Source organism: Erithacus rubecula (genome assembly GCF_903797595.1).
Source record: "Erithacus rubecula genome assembly, chromosome: 3".
Classification (NCBI taxonomy): Eukaryota; Metazoa; Chordata; class Aves; order Passeriformes; family Muscicapidae; genus Erithacus; species Erithacus rubecula.
The window spans coordinates 51,387,402-51,410,763 of NC_136689.1; the positions used below are offsets into that span (position 1 = coordinate 51,387,402).

General features: G+C 43.6%; 1 protein-coding gene across 4 annotated transcripts in view; it reads right to left on the reverse strand.

Annotated features, from left to right (window-relative positions):
* Positions 1-23,362, reverse strand: part of HECW1 (HECT, C2 and WW domain containing E3 ubiquitin protein ligase 1) — a 266,543-nt gene that overhangs the window by 163,366 nt on the left and 79,815 nt on the right. For all 4 annotated transcript variants that reach the window (XM_079302438.1, XM_079302440.1, XM_079302441.1 and 1 more), the window contains exon 2: positions 17,709-18,033. In XM_079302438.1, coding sequence (XP_079158564.1) covers positions 17,709-18,033 — 325 coding nt within the window. The remainder of the gene's footprint in view (positions 1-17,708; positions 18,034-23,362) is intronic.

Sequence of the window (23,362 nt, forward strand, 5' to 3'; positions counted from 1 at the left end):
ATTTTATTTCTTGTTTCTATTGAAAATCCCTGTAACAAAGGAAATGACCTTTAAAACATGTTGCATCTTAATTCCCAAAGGTAAACGGTGAAATACTTTGTTTCACCTCCGCACAAAATGAACAGCAGAGTTAATGCTGTTCCCTTTTACATATTTCAGGCAGCAGCTAATGCCTTTTGACATTTTTCCAATGAAGCATTGTAATGCATCTCCCTCCCTCTATTTTTGAAATGTGATTAACCTTTAAACCAGCTATCTGCTTCCTCTGCATAGCCTGGGTTTGGCCCTGCTTGACCAAAAAACAACCACTTTGCAATTGCTATCAGGTCTTTGGCTTCATTTCTCTGGGCAGTAGGCAGCTTACTAATTAAGGATTAAAAGGGAGAGTATTTGGGATGTGCTGCACTTTGAACATCATTAGTTGCCCCTGGAGCTAGAGCTGGGGATGGTGGGGGTGTCTAAGATGGGAGCAGACACTGCTCTCTGCCCCCCCCTGCCCTTGGGCAGCAGAATTGCTGGCTGCCTCTTGCTTGAGAGGAGAGACGGCTGCAGACCTACAGGACTTTGCTGGGAGAGGAGCCTCAGCTCCACAGACCTCCCACGGGCCCTAGGGGAAACTGGGAAGGTGATGCACGACCAGGAGCCAGGGAGCCCAGATCCAAATAGCAGCCAGAGGGACCGAGGCATGCTAGCAGCAAACGACAGCAATGGCTTTGGGAACCAGCAGCAATCTGATGGACTGCTTCTCCTCACCAAACCAGACACTGCCAAGCATAGCCTTTTACTGCTAAAAATATCCTGTGTTGTCACTTCTGTGCTGAGCATCCTAGTATAATTCACAAGCACTAAAGAGAGATAAAGAACCATGGCCACCAAAGAAAATTATCTTTCAGATGAAAGACAGAATCCAATTGACAAAAAGCATGCTGTTCTTCAGAGGAATGAGGAAAAATGTTGATAAGGGCCACCCCTCAAAAAGATCTGTGAATAATCTAATGGGGACTTAACTGCTGTCATCAGCTACATTAAACAGACAGGACCTTGGTATTCGAAAGTTTGTCTGAAATTCCCACAGAGAAGCAATTAGATAGTCAATACATCTTCCTCATAAAGACTGATGCAGTTTAAATTACAAATAGCTGAGTGACCCTTTAGGTCTGTTTGGCTTTACTTAGGAGGCAAAAATTAAAAACAAACTCCTCTTTCTCATACTGTATTTTGCTCATATATATGACTAGCCCATCTTTTCACAATTCTCAAAGACTAAAACCAATGAAATTTAGAATAACATGTGCTACTTTCAAAGAAATATATAATTAACATGAGACAGGATGTTGGGGATTGAGTGCTTTTCTGTTACTGTGTCAATTGAAAGAATTCTTCCCATTATCATGCCAATGGAGCTGGCCGGGCTACACCCAGGGTCCCTGATGGGTCCAGACAAAGAGGTGGGTGGGGGTGGCCCCCAGAGGGGCCTCTGAGGTTTCCGGGAGGGCACTCGCGTTTCCGGCGAGCTGGGAGGAGGACGCCTGGGATCGTTCAGCCACGCGGCCGAGCACAGGAGAGCCAGACCCTCTGCGATCACCTGCCCTGCATCTGCCCCGTTCCAGCCTCCTGCCTCTGCAGACACAGCTGATCCTCCGGACACACACGGTGAGCGAGGAGCCGCTGCTCCAGCCCGTTCCCGCCCGAGACCGGCGTGGCCGCTGCTACCCCTCCCCCCTCCTTCCTGCCTCCGTTCCCGCCTGCTTTTCAGCAGATCCGGGCGCTGGACTAAGCACAGAGACAGCGTGCTTGCATCTAAAGGGACTGACACCAAGTTACCTATTTCGTTCTGTTAGCAATTTTAACTGTTATTGTTTTCTGTTTGTATAGTTAGATATATTAGTAAAAGAGCTGTTATTCCCACCCCCCTTATCTCTGCCTCAGAGTCCTTGATTCAAACAATCATAATACTTGGGGGAGGGGAGTGGAACCAAAGTCTCTATTCCAGAGGGAAACTTCTGCCCTTACTGGCAGACACCTGTCCTTTCAAACCAGGACAGATTTTGGCGCCCAACGTGGGGCTCGAGGGCACTGAGTTGAGAGTTAAGACAGGAATAACAGCTCTCTTAACTGACAATATGTTGTCTGGTTTAATCTGGTTTTTGTTCCATGTGGTCACAGCCATCTCCCTCCCATTTGTAAGCCCTTTTTTGAATTTGGGCCCCCTCACCAAGGTTGCTGTGGCTATTGTCCGATTGGTTTGGTGGATTGATTATGTCAGGAATTCATGGGTTTTTAATTTTTTCTGGGAAGCGGTTGCATGGATCCGGAGCTATCGTACTCTAACTGCGTGTTTCTGGGGCTATTTCAGTAATGGTACTTACTGTGAGATAACGAGTGCAAGGGAAATTTTCTCCCAACCCATCACCCAGTTTTTTGAGGCTACCCCACTGGTTCTCAAGGATTTCAGATCTGTTTTAATTGCCAGTGTTATTATACAGTGGCTGGTGTTGCTGGTAGGCTTGTTCTACTTAGCATTCAGAAACAAGGGAATATTGGCTTGGACGACAACTCTGATACCTGCCCCAGGGACTAGGGATGCTGCCCCAGAAGCAGCCTCTGCCCCAGAGACTAGGGATGTTGCCCCAGAACCTGCCCCAGGGACTAGGGATGCTGCCCCAGAGCTTGCCCCAGGGACTAGGGATGCTGCCCCAGAGCCTGCCCCTGAGACTAGGGATGCTGCCCCAGAACCTGCCTCTGCCCCAGGGGCTAGGGATGCTGCCCCAGAGCCTGATGCTGCCCCACAGCCCACCGCAGAAATGAGCCACCCAGAGTGGGTGGGGGCTCTAATGAAGGATATAGGTCAAATGTTGAAGAGCAAAGCCAGATGTTGAAGGAACATAGCCAGATGATGAAGGAGCATTTTTCTCCAGCTGGTGAGAAACTCTGCCCTAAAGAGGGAGAGTCAGATGGTGCTGCAGTGGAACCCGTAGATGTTGTATCTGTCCAGGTTCCAGCTGGATCACAGGAGCAGCCACAGCCAGCAGCAGTTGCTCCTGTGGAAACTAGGAAATCTAAGATTAAAATGAGGCACTTAGATAATGGGGATCAGCAAGGAGGGTCCTCACAACCAGCAAGGGAGCCAGAGGTTGAGATTGTCACCGAGTCCCTCTCATACGATAGTCTCCGTAACCTGCGTAAAGACATTGCTCGGCGGGGCCGTGAGCCTTTCACAACTTGGTTACTCCGGGTCTGGGACCTTACGGGAACAGGTGTTCAACTGGATGGAACTGAGGCCAGGAATTTGGGATCCTTGGCCCAGGATTCAGGTGTGGACCAGATATTCGTAAGGGAGCAAGGCCTCCTTTCCCTCTGGGACCGGCTTTTAATGAGTGTGAGAGAGAAGTTTGTACACAGAGAGAGAATGCAGGAGCACCACCGTAGGATGCGCTGGAAGACCCTTGAGGAAGGGATCCAGCAGCTGAGAGAGACAGCAGTATTAGAGGTACTCTTTGGGAGGGATGGACAGCATGACAATGACCCTGACAAGGTCAAGTGCACAGGGCAGATGTTATGGAATCTGGCAACCTTGGGTCTATCTCAATATACCACCTACATAGCAATGATTAATGCTGATAACAGTCCAGAGACAGTGTGTTCTGTTGCCAACAAACTCAGAAATTTTGAGAGCATGATGAATGGCCCAATGCAGGCTAATGTCTCTGCCGTGGCCAGGGACCTCCAACAGGTCGAAGATAGGATGAGGGATATGAGGGAGGAGATGATGGAGGAGATGAGGGAGGTGAGGGAGGAGGTGAGGAAGATGAGCGTAGAAGCAGTACAAGTCACAGGCCCCCAAGTCAGAGCTTCACGTCCCCCAGCTAGGGAGAGAGGGTACACCTCACGAGCTGACCTGTGGTTTTTCCTGCGAGACCATGGGGAAGACATGGGAAAATGGGATGGGAAACCCACTTCTGTCCTGGCAGCACGGGTGCGTCAGCTCAGGGAGGGAAATGCTAACCGAGGAAGCTGCACTAAAATGAAGGTAGCCTCAACCTCCCACAAGCAAGGTGCAGGGTATTACAGCAAGGAGGATGTTCTGTCAGATCCCCTGGAAGGAACCTCCACTATGTATGCCCAGGAAAGAAATAATAACCAGGGCTAGAGGGGCCCTGCCTCTAGCCAGGGAGAGGCATGGGATGACAGGATCTATTGGATAGTGTGGGTGCGATGGCCTGGCACATCAAAGCCACAGAAACATAAAGTGTTAGTTGATACTGGTTCACAATGCACCCTGATACCATCAGAACATGTGGGGAAGGTACCTGTTTCCATTGTTAGGGTGACGGGGGGATCACAGGAATTCACTTTGCTGGAAGCTGAGATTAGCCTGACAGGGAAGGGGTGGCAGAAACATCCAATTGTAACTGGCCCAGGGGCACCGTGCATTCTAGGCATAGACTTCCTCAGGAACGGCTACTACAAAGACCCAAAGGGGTTCAGGTGGGCTCTTGGAATAGCTGCTGTAGAGACAGAGAGCATTAAGCAGTTGAACACCTTGCCTGGACTGTCAGAAAACCCCTCTGCAGTAGGACTCCTGAAAGTGACTGAGCAACAGGTGCCAATTGCCACCATGACCGTGCACCGCCGGCAGTACCGGACAAATCGAGATGCTGTGATCCCCATCCACAAAATGATCCATGATCTAGAGAGCCAAGGGGTGGTCAGCAAGAGCCACTCACCCTTCAACAGTCCTATCTGGCCTGTGCAGAAATCTGATGGAGAATGGAGACTGACTGTGGACTATTGGGCATTGAATGAAGTGACTCCACCGCTGAGCGCTGCCGTGCCGGACATGCTGGAACTCCAGCACGAGCTGGAGTCCAAGGCAGCAAGGTGGTATGCCACCATTGACATTGCAAATGCATTCTTCTCCATTCCTTTGGCAGCAGAGTGCAGGCCTCAGTTTGCTTTCACCTGGAGGGGCGTGCAGTACACCTGGAACCGACTGCCCCAGGGGTGGAAGCACAGCCCCACCATCTGCCATGGACTGATCCAGGCTGCACTGGAGAAGGGTGAGGCTCCAGAACATTTGCAGTACATCGATGACATCATTGTGTGGGGGAACACAGCAATGGAGGTGTTTGAGAAAGGAGAGAAGATAATCCAGATTTTGCTGGGAGCCGGTTTCGCCATTAAAAAGAGCAAAGTCAAAGGACCTGCCCGAGAGATCCAGTTCCTGGGAGTGAAGTGGCAGGATGGACGGCGCCAGATCCCCACTGAGATCATCAATAAGATCACTGCAATGTCCCCACCAACAAGCAAGAAGGAGACACAAGCTTTTCTAGGTGCTATCGGCTTTTGGAGAATGCACGTCCCTGAGTACAGCCAGATTGTGAGCCCTCTCTACCAGGTCACTCGCAAGAAGAACGATTTCCATTGGGGCCCTGAACAACAGCAAGCCTTTGCCCAGATCAAACAGGAAATCGCTCATGCAGTGGCCCTTGGCCCAGTCAGGACAGGACCAGAGGTAAAGAATGTGCTCTACTCTGCAGCTGGGAACCATGGTCTGTCCTGGAGCCTTTGGCAGAAGGTGCCTGGTGAGACCCGAGGCCGACCTCTGGGATTCTGGAGCAGAAGCTACAAAGGATCTGAAGCCAACTACACTCCCACAGAGAAGGAAATCTTGGCTGCCTATGAGGGAGTTCAAGCTGCCTCAGAGGTGATTGGCACAGAAGCACAACTTCTCCTGGCACCCCGACTGCCAGTGCTGGAGTGGATGTTCAAAGGAAAGGTTCCCTCTACTCACCATGCCACCGACGCCACATGGAGCAAATGGATTGCCCTCATCACGCAGCGCGCCCGCATTGGTAACCCGAATCGCCCTGGGATTTTGGAGATAATTACGAACTGGCCAGAAGGTGAAGATTTTGGTCTCGCTGATGAAGAGGAGCAGAAGCAAGTGACCCGGGCTGAAGAAGCTCCACCGTACAACCAGCTGCCAGCAGATGAAACACGCTACGCCCTTTTCACCGACGGTTCCTGCCGCATTGTAGGGATGAACCGGAAGTGGAAAGCTGCCGTATGGAGCCCCACATGACAGGTTGCACAAGCTACTGAAGGAGAAGGTGGATCGAGTCAACTTGCTGAACTCAAAGCTGTTCAGCTGGCCTTGGACATTGCTGAGAGAGAGAAATGGCCAAAGCTCTACCTTTACACTGATTCGTGGATGGTAGCCAATGCTCTGTGGGGTTGGCTGGAAAGGTGGAAAAAGGCTGACTGGCAACGTAGAGGAAAACCAATCTGGGCTGCTGATGAGTGGAAAGACATTGCCACTCGGGTAGAGAAGCTCCCCGTGAAAGTCCGTCATGTGGATGCCCATGTTCCCAAGAGTCGGGCTAATGAAGAACACAGGCACAACAAGCAGGTAGATCAGGCTGCACAGATAGAGGTCTCAAAGATAGACTTAGATTGGGAACACAAGGGAGAACTGTTCCTGGCTCGATGGGCCCACGATGCCTCAGGCCATCAGGGCAGAGACGCCACCTATAAGTGGGCACGAGATCGAGGGGTGGATCTAACCATGGACAGCATCTCTCAGGTTATTCATGACTGTAACACGTGCGCTGCCATCAAACAGGCCAAGCGGGTGAAGCCCCTCTGGTATGGGGGGCGATGGTCCAAATATAAGTATGGAGAGGCCTGGCAGATTGACTATATCACACTGCCTCAGACCCGCCAGGGCAAACACTACATGCTGACCATGGTAGAAGCCACCACTGGATGGTTGGAGACCTACGCTGTGCCCCACGCCACTGCTCACAACACCATCCTGGGCCTGGAAAAACAAGTCCTCTGGAGGCATGGTACCCCTGAAAGAATTGAGTCATACAATGGGACTCATTTCAAAAATAGCCTTATAAACACCTGGGCTAAAGAACATGGCATCGAGTGGGTGTACCATATTCCCTACCATGCACCAGCGGCTGGGAAAGTCGAACGGTGCAATGGTCTGCTTAAAACCACCTTAAAGGCACTAGGTGGGGGGACTTTCAAGAACTGGGAGATCAATCTACCAAAGGCCACATGGTTAGTGAATACCCGAGGTTCCACTAACCGAGCAGGCCCTGCCCAGTCAGAGCCCTTGGGAGCAGCAGATGGAGATAAGGTTCCAGTGGTACACCTGAGAGGCATGTTAGGGAAAACTGTCTGGGTGAACTCTGCTTCCAGCAAAGACAATTCTGTTTGTGGGGTGGTTTTCGCTCAAGGACCAGGTTGCACTTGGTGGGTGATGCAAAAGGATGGAGAGACCCGATGCATACCCCAAGGGGACCTTGTTCTAGGGTGAACTATCTCTGATACTGTGCCTGTAACTACATGTATGTATATAATTTAAAGATTTCAATATGATGTAGCATGTTGGCATGGAAAAAATTCGGGGTGGATAATGTTGGGGATTGAGTGCTTTTCTGTTACTGTGTCAATTGAAAGAATTTTTCCCATTATCATGCCAATGGAGCTGGCCGGGCTACACCCAGGGTCCCTGATGGGTCCAGACAAAGGGGTGGGTGGGGGTGGGCCCCGGAGGGGCCTCTGAGGTTTCCGGGAGGGCACTCGCGTTTCCGGCGAGCTGGGAAGAGGACGCCTGGGATCGTTCAGCCACGCGGCCGAGCACAGGAGAGCCAGACCCTCTGCGATCACCTGCCCTGCATCTGCCCCGTTCCAGCCTCCTGCCTCTGCAGACACAGCTGATCCCCCGGACACACACGGTGAGCGAGGAGCCGCTGCTCCAGCTCGTTCCCGCCCGGGACCGGTGTGGCCGCTGCTGCCCCTCCCCCCTCCTTCCTGCCTCCGTTCCCGCCTGCTTTTCAGCAGATCCGGGCGCTGGACTAAGCACAGAGACAGCGTGCTTGCATCTAAAGGGACTGACACCAAGTTACCTATTTCATTCTGTTAGCAATTTTAACTGTTATTGTTTTCTGTTTGTATAGTTAGATATATTAGTAAAAGAGCTGTTATTCCCATCCCCTTATCTCTGCCTCAGAGTCCTTGATTCAAACAATCATAATACTTGGGGGAGGGGAGTGGAACCAAAGTCTCTATTCCAGAGGGAAACTTCTGCCCTTACTGGCAGACACCTGTCCTTTCAAACCAGGACACAGGAATACGACGTCAGATAGGTTCCTTAACTTGATACAGTATTCCAGTCTCTTATGCATCACTAATTTGATTTAACACTACATACTACAACATTTCCTTCCTGTAAATGTAATGCAATTAGGGCACAAAAATAAAAGCTAAACTTCATGTCTTGATCCCTTTTGAAAAGGAAATGCTTTACTTCTGAAATTATATAAGGATTTCTAGTCTTCAGCTAAATAAATCTAGTGAGTTTGAAATTTAAAAGTGTTTTTGGTCAATATGTATATCTGTATTATGGCATACAACAATAGCTAGCAAAATGCTTTTAAAAAATATTTTCTGTAGAAAGAGGCTGAGCTCTGGTTGTTCTGTTCTGCAACTAGCATGGAAAGCTGCAGGAACGAGATTTCGTAAATCACAGAATCACAGGATCAATTAGAAGGAAAAGACCTCTCAGATCGAGTCCAACCTGTGCCCTAACAGCACCGTGACAACTATTCCATGAGTGCCACGTCCAGTCTTCCCTTGAACACCTCCAGGGACAGTGACTCCACCAGCTCCCTGGGCAGCCATTCCAATATCTAATCAGCCTTTCTATGAGGAATTTCCTCCTAATGCCCAACCTAAACCTTCCTGGAGCAGTTTGAAACTATGTTCTCTCATCCTATTGCTGGTTGCCTGGGAGAAGAGGATGGGCCCCACCTGGCTACAATCTCCTTCCAGGTATTTAGAGGGAGTGATGATGTCTTCCCTAAGTCTCATCCCCAGCTCCCTCAGCCACTCTTCACAGGATGTGTCCTCCAGACCCTCCATAAAGTATCAAGAAAATAAAATTACGAAATAATAGTGGAAGGGGTAAGCCATAAATAAGCTTCATATTTCTTATGTTTATTTGCTTACCACACAATCTATCACTTGAAGAAAAACACAAAATGATGACAAAAGCCTCTGCAATTCATAAGTGGAGCTTGTAGTGATTTGTATCAGGTCACAAAAGTGTTTCCTTCTGCAATCCTTTAGCATTGCATATCCCAATCCTTGGAAGCTGCTCTTCCAAAGAGCTGTATAATACAAGCAGTCATCATTCTGCAGAATAGAAACTATTAATGAGAAACATATGCCAAAGACACAGATCCCAATTTCTTCACAAAGATGCCACAATAAAAAAAAAAAAAATTAAAAAAAAATAGTTAGGAACATTTCCATTGACTTCAGCTGCTACATATTAAGCTCCAGTGTGGATTGAAATTTCACTGTTAATTCATTTGCCAATTTCTGCTGCAGGCAATTAATATACTGCAATTTACAGTTACCATCCCTCCTTCTATAACTTCTTAGGGAGAAGAGCTCTGGAAAACAAGAGCCTAATCCTTCACTGGTGCTGCAAGCTCAATTGTCTACGAGCTTTGCATATGCTTTTTTCCAGCACATGAATGTTCCATTTTAATCCCACAAAAAATAGCCCCTTGCCCAGCTAGAGGAAAAATAACATGGGAGGGATAAATGTGAACAATGAGTGGAGAAGAGCAGTATGAGGAAGACATGTCAAGAGAAGGACAAAAGGAAGGTGGAAAGGGGTAAGCTGTAATAAAATGGGGAGTGAATTGAAAAAGTTAGAACAAGTATTGGTCACCAAGGGCAGAAGATGGTGGCCATAAGTAAAACTGCTCCAGGCACATTAGAAACCCAGGCACGGTGGATTTCAAACCTGAAGCAGAAAGAATTATGCATTAAGCCCAAATGACATGTCAGCCACTCCCAAAAACAAGGAGTCTCAACTTTCAGAGAAACTTTTATCTTTGAACATCTAGCTTATTTTCAGAGCCACTTATCACCCTTTACCACTCCAGCACTTTCCAAAGTACTGCTGGGGAATAACATTCTCATTTTTCATGACACCAACAACAATTAAAAAAGCAAATGACTAGCCATTACAGAGACCTTATTAAATCTTGGCAATTATGTGCCCCCAGCAGATGTTAGGTTGCAGTGGGATGGGCATCTGCCCAATAATAATGGTGTCATTTGGTTCTGCACACCCTTAAAAGTGTGACAGCACCCCACAGCTGTCAGAGCTACTTCAGCTGTGCCCATCCCACATACAGGCTTCTCCTCCTAAGCTCCTGCACTTCCAGATTTATTCTTATCCCTGCAGCAGGTGCACCACATTTGTGTCTCACAGCAACAGCTGTGCATAGGTGAGCTGTACTTCACCTATGCATTGTATAAACTTATCTACAAGTAATGATGTCCAGTTTGCACACAGAATTGAAGATGGGAGGGAGGAATCCAAACAAGTATGATCCTGAACTTCCCCAGTGCATACTAATGTGTAGTAAGGTACAACATAGAAGAATTTTGTTTGCTTGGTTTTAATATAACAACAATGTTCTCCCAGCCAGTGGAAGCCTTCCCATTGACTACAGTGCAATTTGGAAAACGAGGATTAGGTCAGAGGAGTGCAGCCATGAAATCTGCTAGAAAATTATTTTAAAATAAGAGATGCTGCAGGCCCAAGGCAGTATGAAGACAAGATATAAAGGGACATTGGATGATCTGAAATGTGAACAAAGATGACATTTTTCCAGGTTAACAATGTTCATTAAATAAGGGGGAAATAATTTGCAGCGTTTGAAAAATGGATTTACAGAAATGTTGAAAGACATAACAGCAATCAGTAAATTAGACAGGAGGTTGTGATCTGATAAAGCAGCAGGAAAACAAAATCCAAACACAACTGAGATGTACACAGTGAAGCACCAAAGTGCAAAGAACCTCTTGAGAATCTGGATTGATTTTATCTGAAAAATGGTATTCAGTTATAAACTTATTACAAAGTGAAAAATCTCCAGTGAAGAAAAAAAAAAAAAGCCTTTAGGGCTGGAGAGATCAATGGATGAGGAAAATTACAGAAGCTAAATGCATACACAGTCATTACAGTAGTTGTGGAAGACAGCATGGGAATATTCCAGTGTTATGAACAATGCAATGTAAGTGCTTTAAACACTAAGGGATGGGAAGGATTTAGTTCTAAACCAGAAAATTAAGAGAAGAAAAACATATGCTGAACCTTCAAAATCCACATGGCTGGGTTGACAACCTCTCCATAACAAATCTTTCTGCTTTAAGCCTTATTCTGCCAAGAATTTTATGTCTGTTCTGTCCACTGTTTGCACCATAATTGATTCTATCCAGTCAATGGTCTGAATGTACTGCATGGAATATGCTTCTTTTGCAGGATTGAGGCCAGAATCTGGGATTTGGTGCACCAATATCCCCAATTGATTTTTTACAAAATATTTTAGTAGGTGGTTATTACCATCTTTAATGTAAGTCTGGGCTATACAGAGGTATGAGCCATGGGCAATTGCACAGCACAGAGGCAGTTTATCCATAGGCATAAGGACCCTAGAAATCACTGAGTAGGCATGAGGATGCAGTATTCCCTTTCTGCATTATTTCCCTCTCCTGATTTTCAGCATGAATAGTTGCAATGGAAAACTCTTTTCTACCCATTCACCTAGAAAGATGCTCATAAGAGCTGCTGTTTGATGGAGAAGTAATACATGAAAATGGGAATCCTCTGGCACACAGTAAACACCTCTATCACATATTAAATATATTTAAGGAAAAGAACTGGCAGTCTGCAGGCCTCTTTACTACAAGTTCACTGAAAGACCATAAAGCACACTACTAACTACACTAAACACTCTGCAGAAGATTTTTGGTGCATTGCTACTACCAACACAAATGACAGCTGAACCTTGGAAACAGTGAGAGGGAAGATATGTCAGAAACCATATGTGTTGGGAATATTCAGAAATCCTTGCATGTAAGTGTTGACTGTATCTACTTGTGAAGGGGTGAATCAGATGTAAAAGCTGTGTTCATGTCACAGTTGGGTCTGTAAACAGCACATCCAGGTTTTGTCTGGCTGAAGAGGTGAACCACATACAGAACTGGGAAAGGCGAAAAGTGACTCAGCCTGATAAATCACTCTCACTGGATCGAAGAGCAGCCAGGTGAAGGCAAGCCAGGCTGGAACAAAGAACTGATACTGCTGCACTACTATATCTGCCAAGGCTTGTGACACCTGCTCCTTTGACACTTTTTGTTCCTGGAATAAATTGTGCTGTGTCTAGTGAAAGCTGCCTGGCCACTGGGCACCTCTGTTGATGTTTCACACAGGAAGCAGAATTGCAGGTGTCCAGCAAAGCTTAACCTGCTGAGGTGATCACAGCCAGCCATGGTTGCCATCCCCAGCCTGGGAAGAGACCCAACTACAAGACGACCTACTGAGGAAGAGCCCTAAGACCACAATTAAATTCTCTTCCAAAGGCCATAAAAGGATTGGAAAGATGAGTCCCAAGACACAACAAATCCAAGTATCAAAAAAATTCACTCTAATCAGGCACACTGTAAAGAGATTTGTTTTATAGATGGCTGTATCTGAAGCAGAGAGGTAGAGCAACCATCCAAACACAGAGAGAGCCTAGGTTGAGGATTAGACCCCTAACAAAGACACCTACAACTCCCATCCATAAAGGCACTTACTTTTTTTAACATTTTACATCTCTGCTGGCAACACTGACATGCTTTCTGCTTGTATGTATTGGATATTTGGTGAAATAGCTGCATAAACAAGTTCTACTCCAAGTCTGATGGCAGGAAAAATGTACCTTTTTCCATTTGTCTCAGCAGGCAAAACAGGAACACAGGCCGTATAAGCCTAAAATCAACCCCGAGAGTGTTTAAACAAATGCTTGAATGTCTGTTAACCAATAGTTATTAGATTTGTCAGGTTGTGTTGAATTGCCTTTTTGGGGGAGAAATAACATCACAGGATGAAACAGAGGAAGAAAACAGTTTTAAAGCTAAACTTCAGTCACTAATCAGGTGAAGACATTTCTACTTATATAAATTTGAGAGGAGCTACCCTGGAAAAAGCCAACTATGGACAGGAAATTGGACACTTCAAACATTTGCCTATGAAGGCATTTTTAATAAATAGCCTTTAATAATGTTTTGCTTTCATATAAGGAAATATGAAAGAAAGGAAGCCTACTTTATATGCATAAGAAAAGTATAATGTTAGCCCTGATAAACCCCTAACATCAGTGTCCACAGATACTGGAGCAAATGATTTTTTAAAAAGTCTGCTTTAAACATTTCTCATTAGCTCCTTTACATCAGATAGGAGGTGATGACAGAAGTGAAATCTAGTAGCAGCTAAAATGGCACTACAGTAATTATAGGATAGCTCTTTATCTACAGGCAGCTGCCAGCAGTCCATGTTAATTTATCTGAAGGGGCTTCATACTGTAGCAAATAGCAATAGCAAATGAGATAAGGGAGAAAGAGAAAGCCTTGAGATAAATAACTGCAAATATTCCACTGCCTCACAGTAGCCATTAAATGAGAATCCTTACTTTAAAAAATAAACCCTTTCTTCATTTATTCATAACTTTGTTTTAGTTTCATTTTTTTCCCAAAGGGCCATGTCTTAACAAATAGCTTTTCTGAAAAGAAAACTTAAATTCCAGAGACTTTTAAATAGCAACAGAGCTTTGTTATGTTTAAATTTCTTAAAGAACTCTTTTTAAGTGTTTACACATATTTTTGATTGCAGGTCTGTTTCTGAAAAATTGCTTAATGTTCATAATATTATAGTTCTCTTGAGGGAAGACAAATGCACATTTCAGATGAGTTCTTACAGAATGTAGAGGTTCCTCTGCATTGCTCAGAGCTGATAGATAGTATATAGAGGGGAAGTTAGAGCATCTCTAGAGTTCAAGCTTAGCAGGAATGAAATGTAATTCTTCTTCCTGAAGGCACAGTGTGTCTTAAGAAATGCTTATTTTCCCAATTTACATTTTTTGGTCATTTTACCACAGCTAATCTTAAAATGTGCTGAAGTAATAACATCTACATTTTAAGAGAGTCAACATTTACTATTCTCCCTTCAGCTAAAGAGTTTTTCTATGGCCCTTCATGAAAATCATGCACATGTGTGCATGGATGTTCTCAGGAAGCTTCAGTGTGGGTACTATTTTTTGCCATGAGACACATGACCACCATTTTTCACACAGTTTTATGAGAGACTGACTGGCTGCTTAGTCCATTTCCTGAGACCATGAGCAAAGGTTACATCTAATAAGCAGTGCTAAATCCAGCTCTTACCTGCTTCTGCAAAGACTGCTATTTTTTCCTCTTTCAGGCTACTTTACCTTTTGAATAGCACCCCAAAATGTCCCACAGAATAAAAACATATTAAATACATTATTTCTGCTTTTATTTCTATTTTTCAGGAAGCTTTTTATATCATCTCTATTCCCCCAGACTTGGAATACCATTATTCTGAAGTCCAAAGTTTATTGGGTATCATCAAATTTTTAGTGATGGCAGTGGTGGTTTTATGCATTTCAAAACCAACATTCATACAAAATTATTTAGAGATATTTCCAAGAATACTACAATAGCAATGATTAAACTCCTATAACACAGAACTGCTTTCTGCTTCTACATAGTCCCTTCCTGGGATACACCTGCAAGACAAATAACAAATACCAACTCAAATGGTCTCAACACCAGGCTTAAAGAAAATCCACAACACACTGCCTGATATCCTAAGGATGCAAATAATTTCCTAGTACTCATGACTCTCCCCAGTACTACACAATGATACATTCAAACCTTTCAGCTCAAATTTCACCAATCCAAACAATCACAGAAAAGACCAGGCTGCATCCACAAGCAGGACTGAGACTAACATTAGAACGACCAGCAGCACCTCAACAGTTAACAGAGTTGCCAGACAAGTGATAATAATAGGCTTCAACACTAATCCTTTCCTGAGCAGACTGGGAAAAGCTCATAGTTTCTTTGGTTCTCTTGTTCCAGTCTGGCTGTTAATTCAAAACATAGCTATAGATCAGTTTACTTTGTGAAGGTCATACCCACAAGGTCAGGAACATTCCTTCTCTTAACAGGAGAAAAATCTGTGCAAACACAGACACAAATCTAAGCCATTACAGATGTCTGGATCTCACACTCCTATGGAGTGGTCACGAACAGAAGGCACCAGTGCTTTATGTCAGGTCAGAAGGGTGCTTTGCACTGACCCTTCTAACTGTCCCTACTTTGTCACCATGAGACTGTGCTGTAATACAGCCACATGAACTCGATTCTGTCCTGATGAAACCAAACTGAAAGATGCACTACAGCAACTCAAGGGCATTCATTTTGCCAAGCTCTCAACAGGCCGTCATCAGATGTTTGCTTCTACAGACCCATTCCAACTGGTTTGCCCTGCTTTGTAAATGTGGACACAGCCACAGTGTACCTTTGTAGATTCTGAGTGTTTTCCATGTCAAACAAACTCTAAAAGCCAAGTGATCTTCATGTTCTTTAAAGGGAACCAAACCCAAAGCTCATATTACATGAGTTTTGCAGGGGTGGCAGGAGTGGGAACGGGGAGGGGAAGAGAAAAAAGGAAATGAGGGATGCTGCTGCCTACTATTTCCTCAGTTGTTTAGAATGGAAACCTAAGAGAGTGAAGACAAAACACCTTCAAAGACATCAAGGATCAGCTATTGGTTTCTTGGGGATTGGACATACTATTCATTTTTCATTTGGCAGCAGAGCTCCTTGGAATGAGCCATCGACTACTGTCATAAACAACAGGCATTCAGCCAGTGGGATACACTTCAAGATTTGCACCTATAATTTACTGGGGTGTCTGGGGCAATGTATCTTGTTTGATATGGTAAATTAAGCAAGAATATCAAGGTGTATTTTTATTTTGCTTAAACTTCTCTGTGTTCACGCTGCCTATTAAAAAAAAAAATAAAAAAAATTAGAAGTGTGTCTTCATAGCCCTGGATGCAATGTCTGAGCTGTGAAACCTGGCTGAAGAAGTTCAGTCAGTGTGAAACAGCCCTATGCACTTTCTCTTGACTTCAGACCACCAGAAGGAATACTTTGCCTCTGTCCACTGAAGCAAGAATTATGAGTTGCCTGCACTACTTCAGAATAAGTGTACAGTATTTCTTAGTGCTCAGTGCTGGGGGTTGCTGTTTCTTCTCATCTATTCCAGCAAAACACTTCACTTCAAACTTAACTGTAAAAAAATAAAAGCAATTTTCTGTTAAGGCCAACAAACCAGGCTGTTTACAAGGCATCTGTTTTAAATCCAGACTCTGTTGCTCTCCTAAAAGATTTAAATTTCAGAAGCCTACTTTTCTTCTCAAAGAAGGACATTTTATGAGATTACTCATGGGAAAAAGTACTGCAGCTTGGCTTATGGTAACCTCCACTCCTTTCCTTCCATGTCCTAAATAGCCACCCTTGTGTACCCCTTTTTATAGTCTCTTCAACACCCTGAACTTACTTTCTGATGCCTAACACCTTGCCACCATGGTTCTTCTACATGCTCAGACCTACTATCTACTACTTTCTCCCATATCCCCTATGTCACCAACATTTATATTCCCAATATCATCAGTATGTGAAGCCAAGCCATTGGGTTTTATCCACTAAAGCACTTCAGCAACACCATGGCTCCCTATAATGTCCCCTATGCCCAGTCCATATGATACTGTCATCTCACAGTATCATATGCTTCATCTGGTTGCGGTTTTTTGTCTGGGCAAGATGAAACAGTGCTATTAGAACTGAAATATCTGCGTAATGCTAGGCATATCTTCTAAATAGACAATAAAAGAAATTTACCAACATTTCCTTCTGTGGGGGCACTAATTCTTTACAAAGTCACTGGTTTTCAAGAAACATTTAAGAATGTCACATCTTTAAGACCCCTAATAAAAAGAGAAATGTGTCTGAAATGGATCCATCATTTTCAAAATTTACCAGAGAGCAGAGTTAACATAAACTCCAGTCTCAGCAGCAGGACTATTTCCATAGGAACCAAACCAGATTAAGAAAAGCTAATTTTATACTGAAGTAAAACAATCACATAAAAGTGGATTGAAACCATTTCTTATTACTTTTATATGAGGCTGAATTTACTAGATGGAGTTGCCAAAAATATGCTAATGTACATGGCTCAATATAGCTTCCAATACACAATAAAAGGGAAAAAACAGCAAAACTTTCTGGGATAATTTCAGAATGTCTCAGTCCATAATTATTGTTCATATCAACATACCCTGTGGCTACAGAGTAAAAGGCATTCTCACAAGGTTTTTAAATGATTCATATTCTTAACTTGTAAAACCTCTCATCTGTCACAGATTATTCAAGGACTCTCAAGAGGAAACCCTGAAAATATTATACTGTCTTGATACAGGAGGTATTTTCCCAACATCCAAATGACTTTAAAATGAATTTATCCTGAAATGTCAAGAAAGCATCAACAGAAAACTTTCTGGTAGCTTTGCTGAAGAAAAAGTGAGCGCAAGGACTGGAACCAGTAATTCGGAAAGGAAAAAATTCTTATCATATATAAACCCATTTTAAGGCTACATTTAAGAGAGCTATATCAGCTCACTACTATCATTAACCCACATTACTCTAATGCCTACAACTACAAAAAGCAGTAAGGAATCCGAAGGGGGCCTTACCTATGAGATACATGCCAATCCAGTCCCCTGCATCCACTTCCTCCTTTATATCCCAGTAGATCACTAGGTCCTGTGAATGCCCGATGGAGTAGTAGGAGCTGCTGACCATCAGGGTGGAGCGGCTGTCTGAAGTGACCAGGTCTGTGTCACTGGTAGACCTAGGAATGGTGACTGTCTCATGGGGGCTGTTCCTGATGTCCATGTTGTGGAACTGGTCAGGGTTATAGCTGTATCTGAGAGGCTCTTTGCACCGGCGCCGATTCTGTGAGCTCCTAGATGGAGATGCCATGGCTGCCAGGCCCAGGAACCTGTTTTGGTACAGATTCTGTGAAGAAAAAAGGAAAGGATAGTATTTACAGTGATATCAGAGCTCAGGAAAAGTAGTAAGTTACAGCAAGAAAGTAGCAGATCTTTTTCCATTTATCATTTCAAAAAAGAGTCATGAAAAGAGGCAGCAAGAACAGTGCTAACTTTACTCTTACCTGGTAACTGTGGGTACTGTGAAAGCAAGTGTAAGAGCAAGCCTTGCACCACCAAGCTCAGCCTCAATTGAGCCTGGCAGTGTAGGGAAATTAACAGGAGCTTGCATCTTCCATGTTAATGCACATATCCAGACATAAACACCACGACTATTGAACTGCCAGAGAGCCACCCTCCTTCGATGTCAGGAGATATTCTCCTCACTTTTGACACCTGGAGTTAAATGTTAGCCCCAGTAAATCTTGCTACATTTGCAGAGGAATCCTTCTTAAGGCACAGTCACTCTAGAGACCATATTTCACCTGGAGAGACCAGTTAGCAGTGAATAAGAGCTGTTCCTACCTGCTGGGTATCTGAAGTGTGAGGGTCATGTAAACAGAGTTAACCCTGCTACAAAAATAGAGAAGTCTTCACAGAAATATAAATACAAAGTAAGTGTTGCAATGTGCCTCTGTACAGCTGATAGCTTCCAATGCTACAGCTCTGATTTGGTTTTTGCAGCAGATTGTGAGATACTAAGCACTCCCCACTCAGGTAGGAACTTATGAATGCACCAGAGAATTAATGACAACTTAGAAGATTACTGCAGAGTAGTCATCATCATAGCAGCTAAAAAATATTTTCATTTCAACCTACCCTTCCTCAAGGCAAGTTGAATGACTTGTACAAAATGTGTCTTGGTGCATGAGTTAGGAGCTTTTGTGAGATGGCAAACAGAGAATACTTAAGTTATGACCGGGTTAAAATCTGACGTGAAGACACTCTCTGATACTGATCAAAATACTATTATTCCTGACTTCTGTACTGCTTGTTTTTTCATTTTCCATCCCAGCTTTCACTCTTCTCTCCCTGCAGCTCTGCTGTTTCAATCACTCAGCTTTTCATTATTCATTAGCCTTCCATTATCCGTCTGTTGCCAACCATGCTGTCAAGTCTGTTAGATGCTAAACCAGACAGCTTTCCAGTATGCAACGAAATGCTTTTCTCATGACCAGAAGTCAAATCGTCCTTTTGAACTCAAACAAATTAAGTGGCAGAAAATCACAGTTCCTTTGTCCAGCCAAGCAGTTATTTAACACTGGCTTTATTTAGGCTATGGTAGCACAGAAGAACAAGTAAGTCCTAAAAAAACCCAAATATTTTCTTTATTAATACTGTTTTGGGGGTAATAATTAAGCAATCTATTATTGTATCTTAGGATTCCATTGCATAAAAACTGTACAGAGAGCAAAAAATTCAACCGGCATGTTTGCACCCCTAGAATATGCTGTCACTTTGCAAACACTGCCCAACAATGCTCACAATCCGCTGACCCAAATCCTCACTTACTGCATTAAACAGGGTTTATAAGCAAAAATAGCTCTGGTGGGAATGCAACACATTACAGGAACTGCTGCAAGACTGAAGCTAATAATGCAAAAGGTACTTTTTCCTCTACTAGAGGCAGAGGAATGGGGGAAGGGAAGGGAAGGGAAGGGAAGGGAAGGGAAGGGAAGGGAAGGGAAGGGAAGGGAAGGGAAGGGAAGGGAAGGGAAGGGAAGGGAAGGGAAGGGAAGGGAAGGGAAGGGAAGGGAAGGGAAGGGAAGGGAAGGGAAGGGAAGGGGAAGGGAAGGGAAGGGAAGGGAAGGGAAGGGAAGGGAAGGGAAGGGAAGGGAAGGGAAGGGAAGGGAAGGGAAGGGAAGGGAAGGGAAGGGAAGGGAAGGGAAGGGAAGGGAAGGGAAGGGAAGGGAAGGGAAGGGATCGGGTCATTGTGTTGCATTTGCTGTGAATCCCATCCTATATTTTTTTGCTGTCTCTTTTCTTGGATTTATTCATTGTTTGGAAAGAGAGTTCACAGTATAAAGACCAAAATACCATGTAAACAGAAAATGCATCTTTTTTTTATCAAGAAGCATGCTGTGAACATTTTCTAATCTGGGATGTACAAGCGGGCACACAAACTATCACGCTCTAGTCAGTAAATTGAAATTGCTGGTAGTTTTGTCACTTAGCAAAGAAGGCACTGGCTGTCAAAACAGTATCTGACATAACTAGAATTAGTTTTATAATTGTGAGATATCAACGTAACGAACTTGAAGTTCACTCTTCTGGATTAGTCTGTATCATTAACATGGGTTCCTCTGCTCACTGCGCTACCCAAAAGCTACTTCAGTTCAAAGGCAGACATTTTATTTCTGGTGACAAATTACTCCAGGGAGTAGTGGTTCTGCAGATACTTTCATTTCTGAATGTTAATGAATGTAGAGTATTAATTAACTGCGTACCTTAAAATTAAATTAAACATTTTTTTCAGCTTCAGCATGACTTTAAGCAGTTTTAATAAAAATGGTATATTTATCACTCTGTTTGAATTCTGTAAGTTCCTGTTTTCTTCTATGTTGATGCCAATGCAACAAATGGCATAATTTTAAAGCAACCCAGAAAGCCAAATTCTCCATAAATCCAACTGTCTTGTATTTCTAGAAAATCCACCCCCCCAAAAAAAAACCAAAAAACCCCCAACAAATAAACAAAAAAACCCAATCAAACTCAAAACCACATTAATTACATAGTCACACATAATTATCTGGATTAAATAATGGCATCAAAATACAAGCATGGCAGTATGAGTAAGTAAAAAAGAGATTAGCTAAAATAGTTATTCCACATTTTATTACCAGTTTTTTGTGTTTTCTATGTAACTATGTAAAGTCCCCAAGCCCTGGTGACAGAGCTCCAGCCATGCTGAGACAGTTTAAAAAACCGTAAAGACGTCCTCTTGATGTCTTGTGAAAACAATCTGTATATGTATCTGTATTATGGATACATAACATATTTTTAAAAATATGTATTTTTTAGGGGTGTGAGATTAGTATTTACTCAATCCTCTTGCAGAGGTGTGTACACTACACTCATTTCTAATATAGAGTGTAATTTATAAAGCAAGAACAAAGAAAGGCCAAATGTTGGTTGTCAACAAACACCTCTTCATCCCTGCCTCAACACGGTCATTCTACAATTGCTTCTACAGTCAGTCCTTGCAGGGGAATTTCCACCCAGCGACACTCAGCACAAAATCACCCCCAGGCTTCACTTTCCCACTCACTCACCTCACTGCTGATTTTCAAAGAGCTCTGGAAAGCTTTGTCTCTAAAGATCTAGCAGCTACATGAGTCCTACCCAAAATGAGACATCTGGAAGATTATCTATGAGCAGCCATTGCCTTTTATTTATCTCACTTAGTCCATCTAATGCAAAAAACTCTAGAAAAATTAACTGAATATTTTTCCCCTCCTTTAAAAATCCAACTGCAATACTAAGAGGGAAAACAGGAAGGAGTAGCCTAAAAGAAATGACAGATGAGATCTGACTGAAACCTTCGAAAATATAAACATACAAAACCTGCAACCAGTAAATACCAAGCAAATGAATTTCACAGCTTTTTCCCACATTTTTTCACCTTTCTCATTCACACCTCTCTCCTTTCCCAACTGCTGTTTGGCACTTGGAAAGCACAAAGCTGTTGTCACCGATGCCTTTTTTTCCACCACCTGAAGAAAAATGTACCAGCAATAGTACTTTGAGACAAGAAGAATCCTCTGGCTGAGAGGCTTCACACCATTATTGCTAGCTGAATTTCACTACAGGATTTAGAGCTGCCACTGAAGTGTCCCCTGAAATCTGTAGGTTTTAATGTTAGGGATTTTTCTCTCTCTTTTTTTTCCTTTTTTTTTTTTATTTTTTTTTTTTTATTTTTTGCTTTATTTTTGTTTGGTTTTTGGGATTATTTTAAATGCTAGGAAAGTCCATGATGCTTTAGCAAAAAGAGATAGATCTCAGCTAAATATCTGCAAGGATCCAGCTCTGTTCTCCATTCAGACAATTCTGTCTTCCAGAAACTTGGACTGATATAATTTACCTCCAATTGCTGGAAGATGGGTTTGTGCAGGTCAGGATGGTGGTAAAATGGACTTTCACTGCTCATACCAAAGACAGAATATGATTGAAACATAACTCATCACTGGAGCCATGGCAGATGAAGAAATTGAAGAGACAATATTAGTCACCACGACAGTGGAGTCCAAGTAGTCACTCCAATGTCTGCAAGCATCACTACAACCCAAATTTCAAGGGTAAGAGCTTAGAAAGAAGAGATAGCTTTCTGGGATGGGAAGCCTTGGACACAGTGCATTTATCCATCTGAAAATCAAGTCTGATATCATAGGCAAATCAGATGTAGAGTCAGTCTTTTGGTTGGTCCACCAGAAATTAAGGCTCTCTTGATAAGTTTTTAGCTGCCATTTGCAAGGCTTATGTGTTTTTTTAAAGACAAGAAGGAGCTAAGACTGATTTAAAAGTAAAATATTAGGGCGGTCTGGTGAAAGTGATAAATTACCTCAGCAGAACTCTTCAGATCAGCTTTCAAGAAGGTAAGAGCATGTGTGTCAACAAGGATATTGTACTAACAGAACAGTAAGTAATGTGGTAACAGCCAGTAACAGTGTGAAAGATTTGATCAGCTAGATGAGAAAAAACCTAAAAAGACTTAGAAAACCTAGTCATAGGCCAGTATGAACACCCAGGGTGAAATCCTGAGGCTGGGCCAGAAATTGTCTTAGTTTGGGGTTCTTTCTTTGACCCGAGATCACCCCAGAGGGACACGAAGGTGGTTCAAAACCTGGTTTTCTCCGAAGCCGCCGAAGAGAGACTGCCGGAGACAGTTTTCTCTTTTTCCAAGGACAGTTTATTGTTTCTTATCTTTGGGACACTTTGCCTGGCCAGCAGCGGTCTGCTCAGCCTGGCATCTATGGTGGAATCCGCCTGGTTAAGGTAGGGCTTATCTTATATAGTTAGTACTACGTATTACATGTTTACAAAATTTTACTAATACAATACAATTTTATTAAATGGTCCAGTCCTGGCCCCAACCAATCCAAGAGGCCAATGTGTCACCTAACATGGCTGACATGGAGAAGAAGGAGGAAAAGGTGTCCACCTCCCAAATTCTCCATCTTGGCCACGTGTCCCTCACCATAAACATTGAAGAAAACCTATTTATTTACGTTTTAACATTCTAATTTACACTCTACTCATCATTATTTTCTGTGTCTCTTCTCTCAATGTGGGCAGATTCTCCCAAGGAGCCAAATCCAGGCCCTGCAGCTCCTGGGCAGCACTCAGGGGTTTCTGAGGGG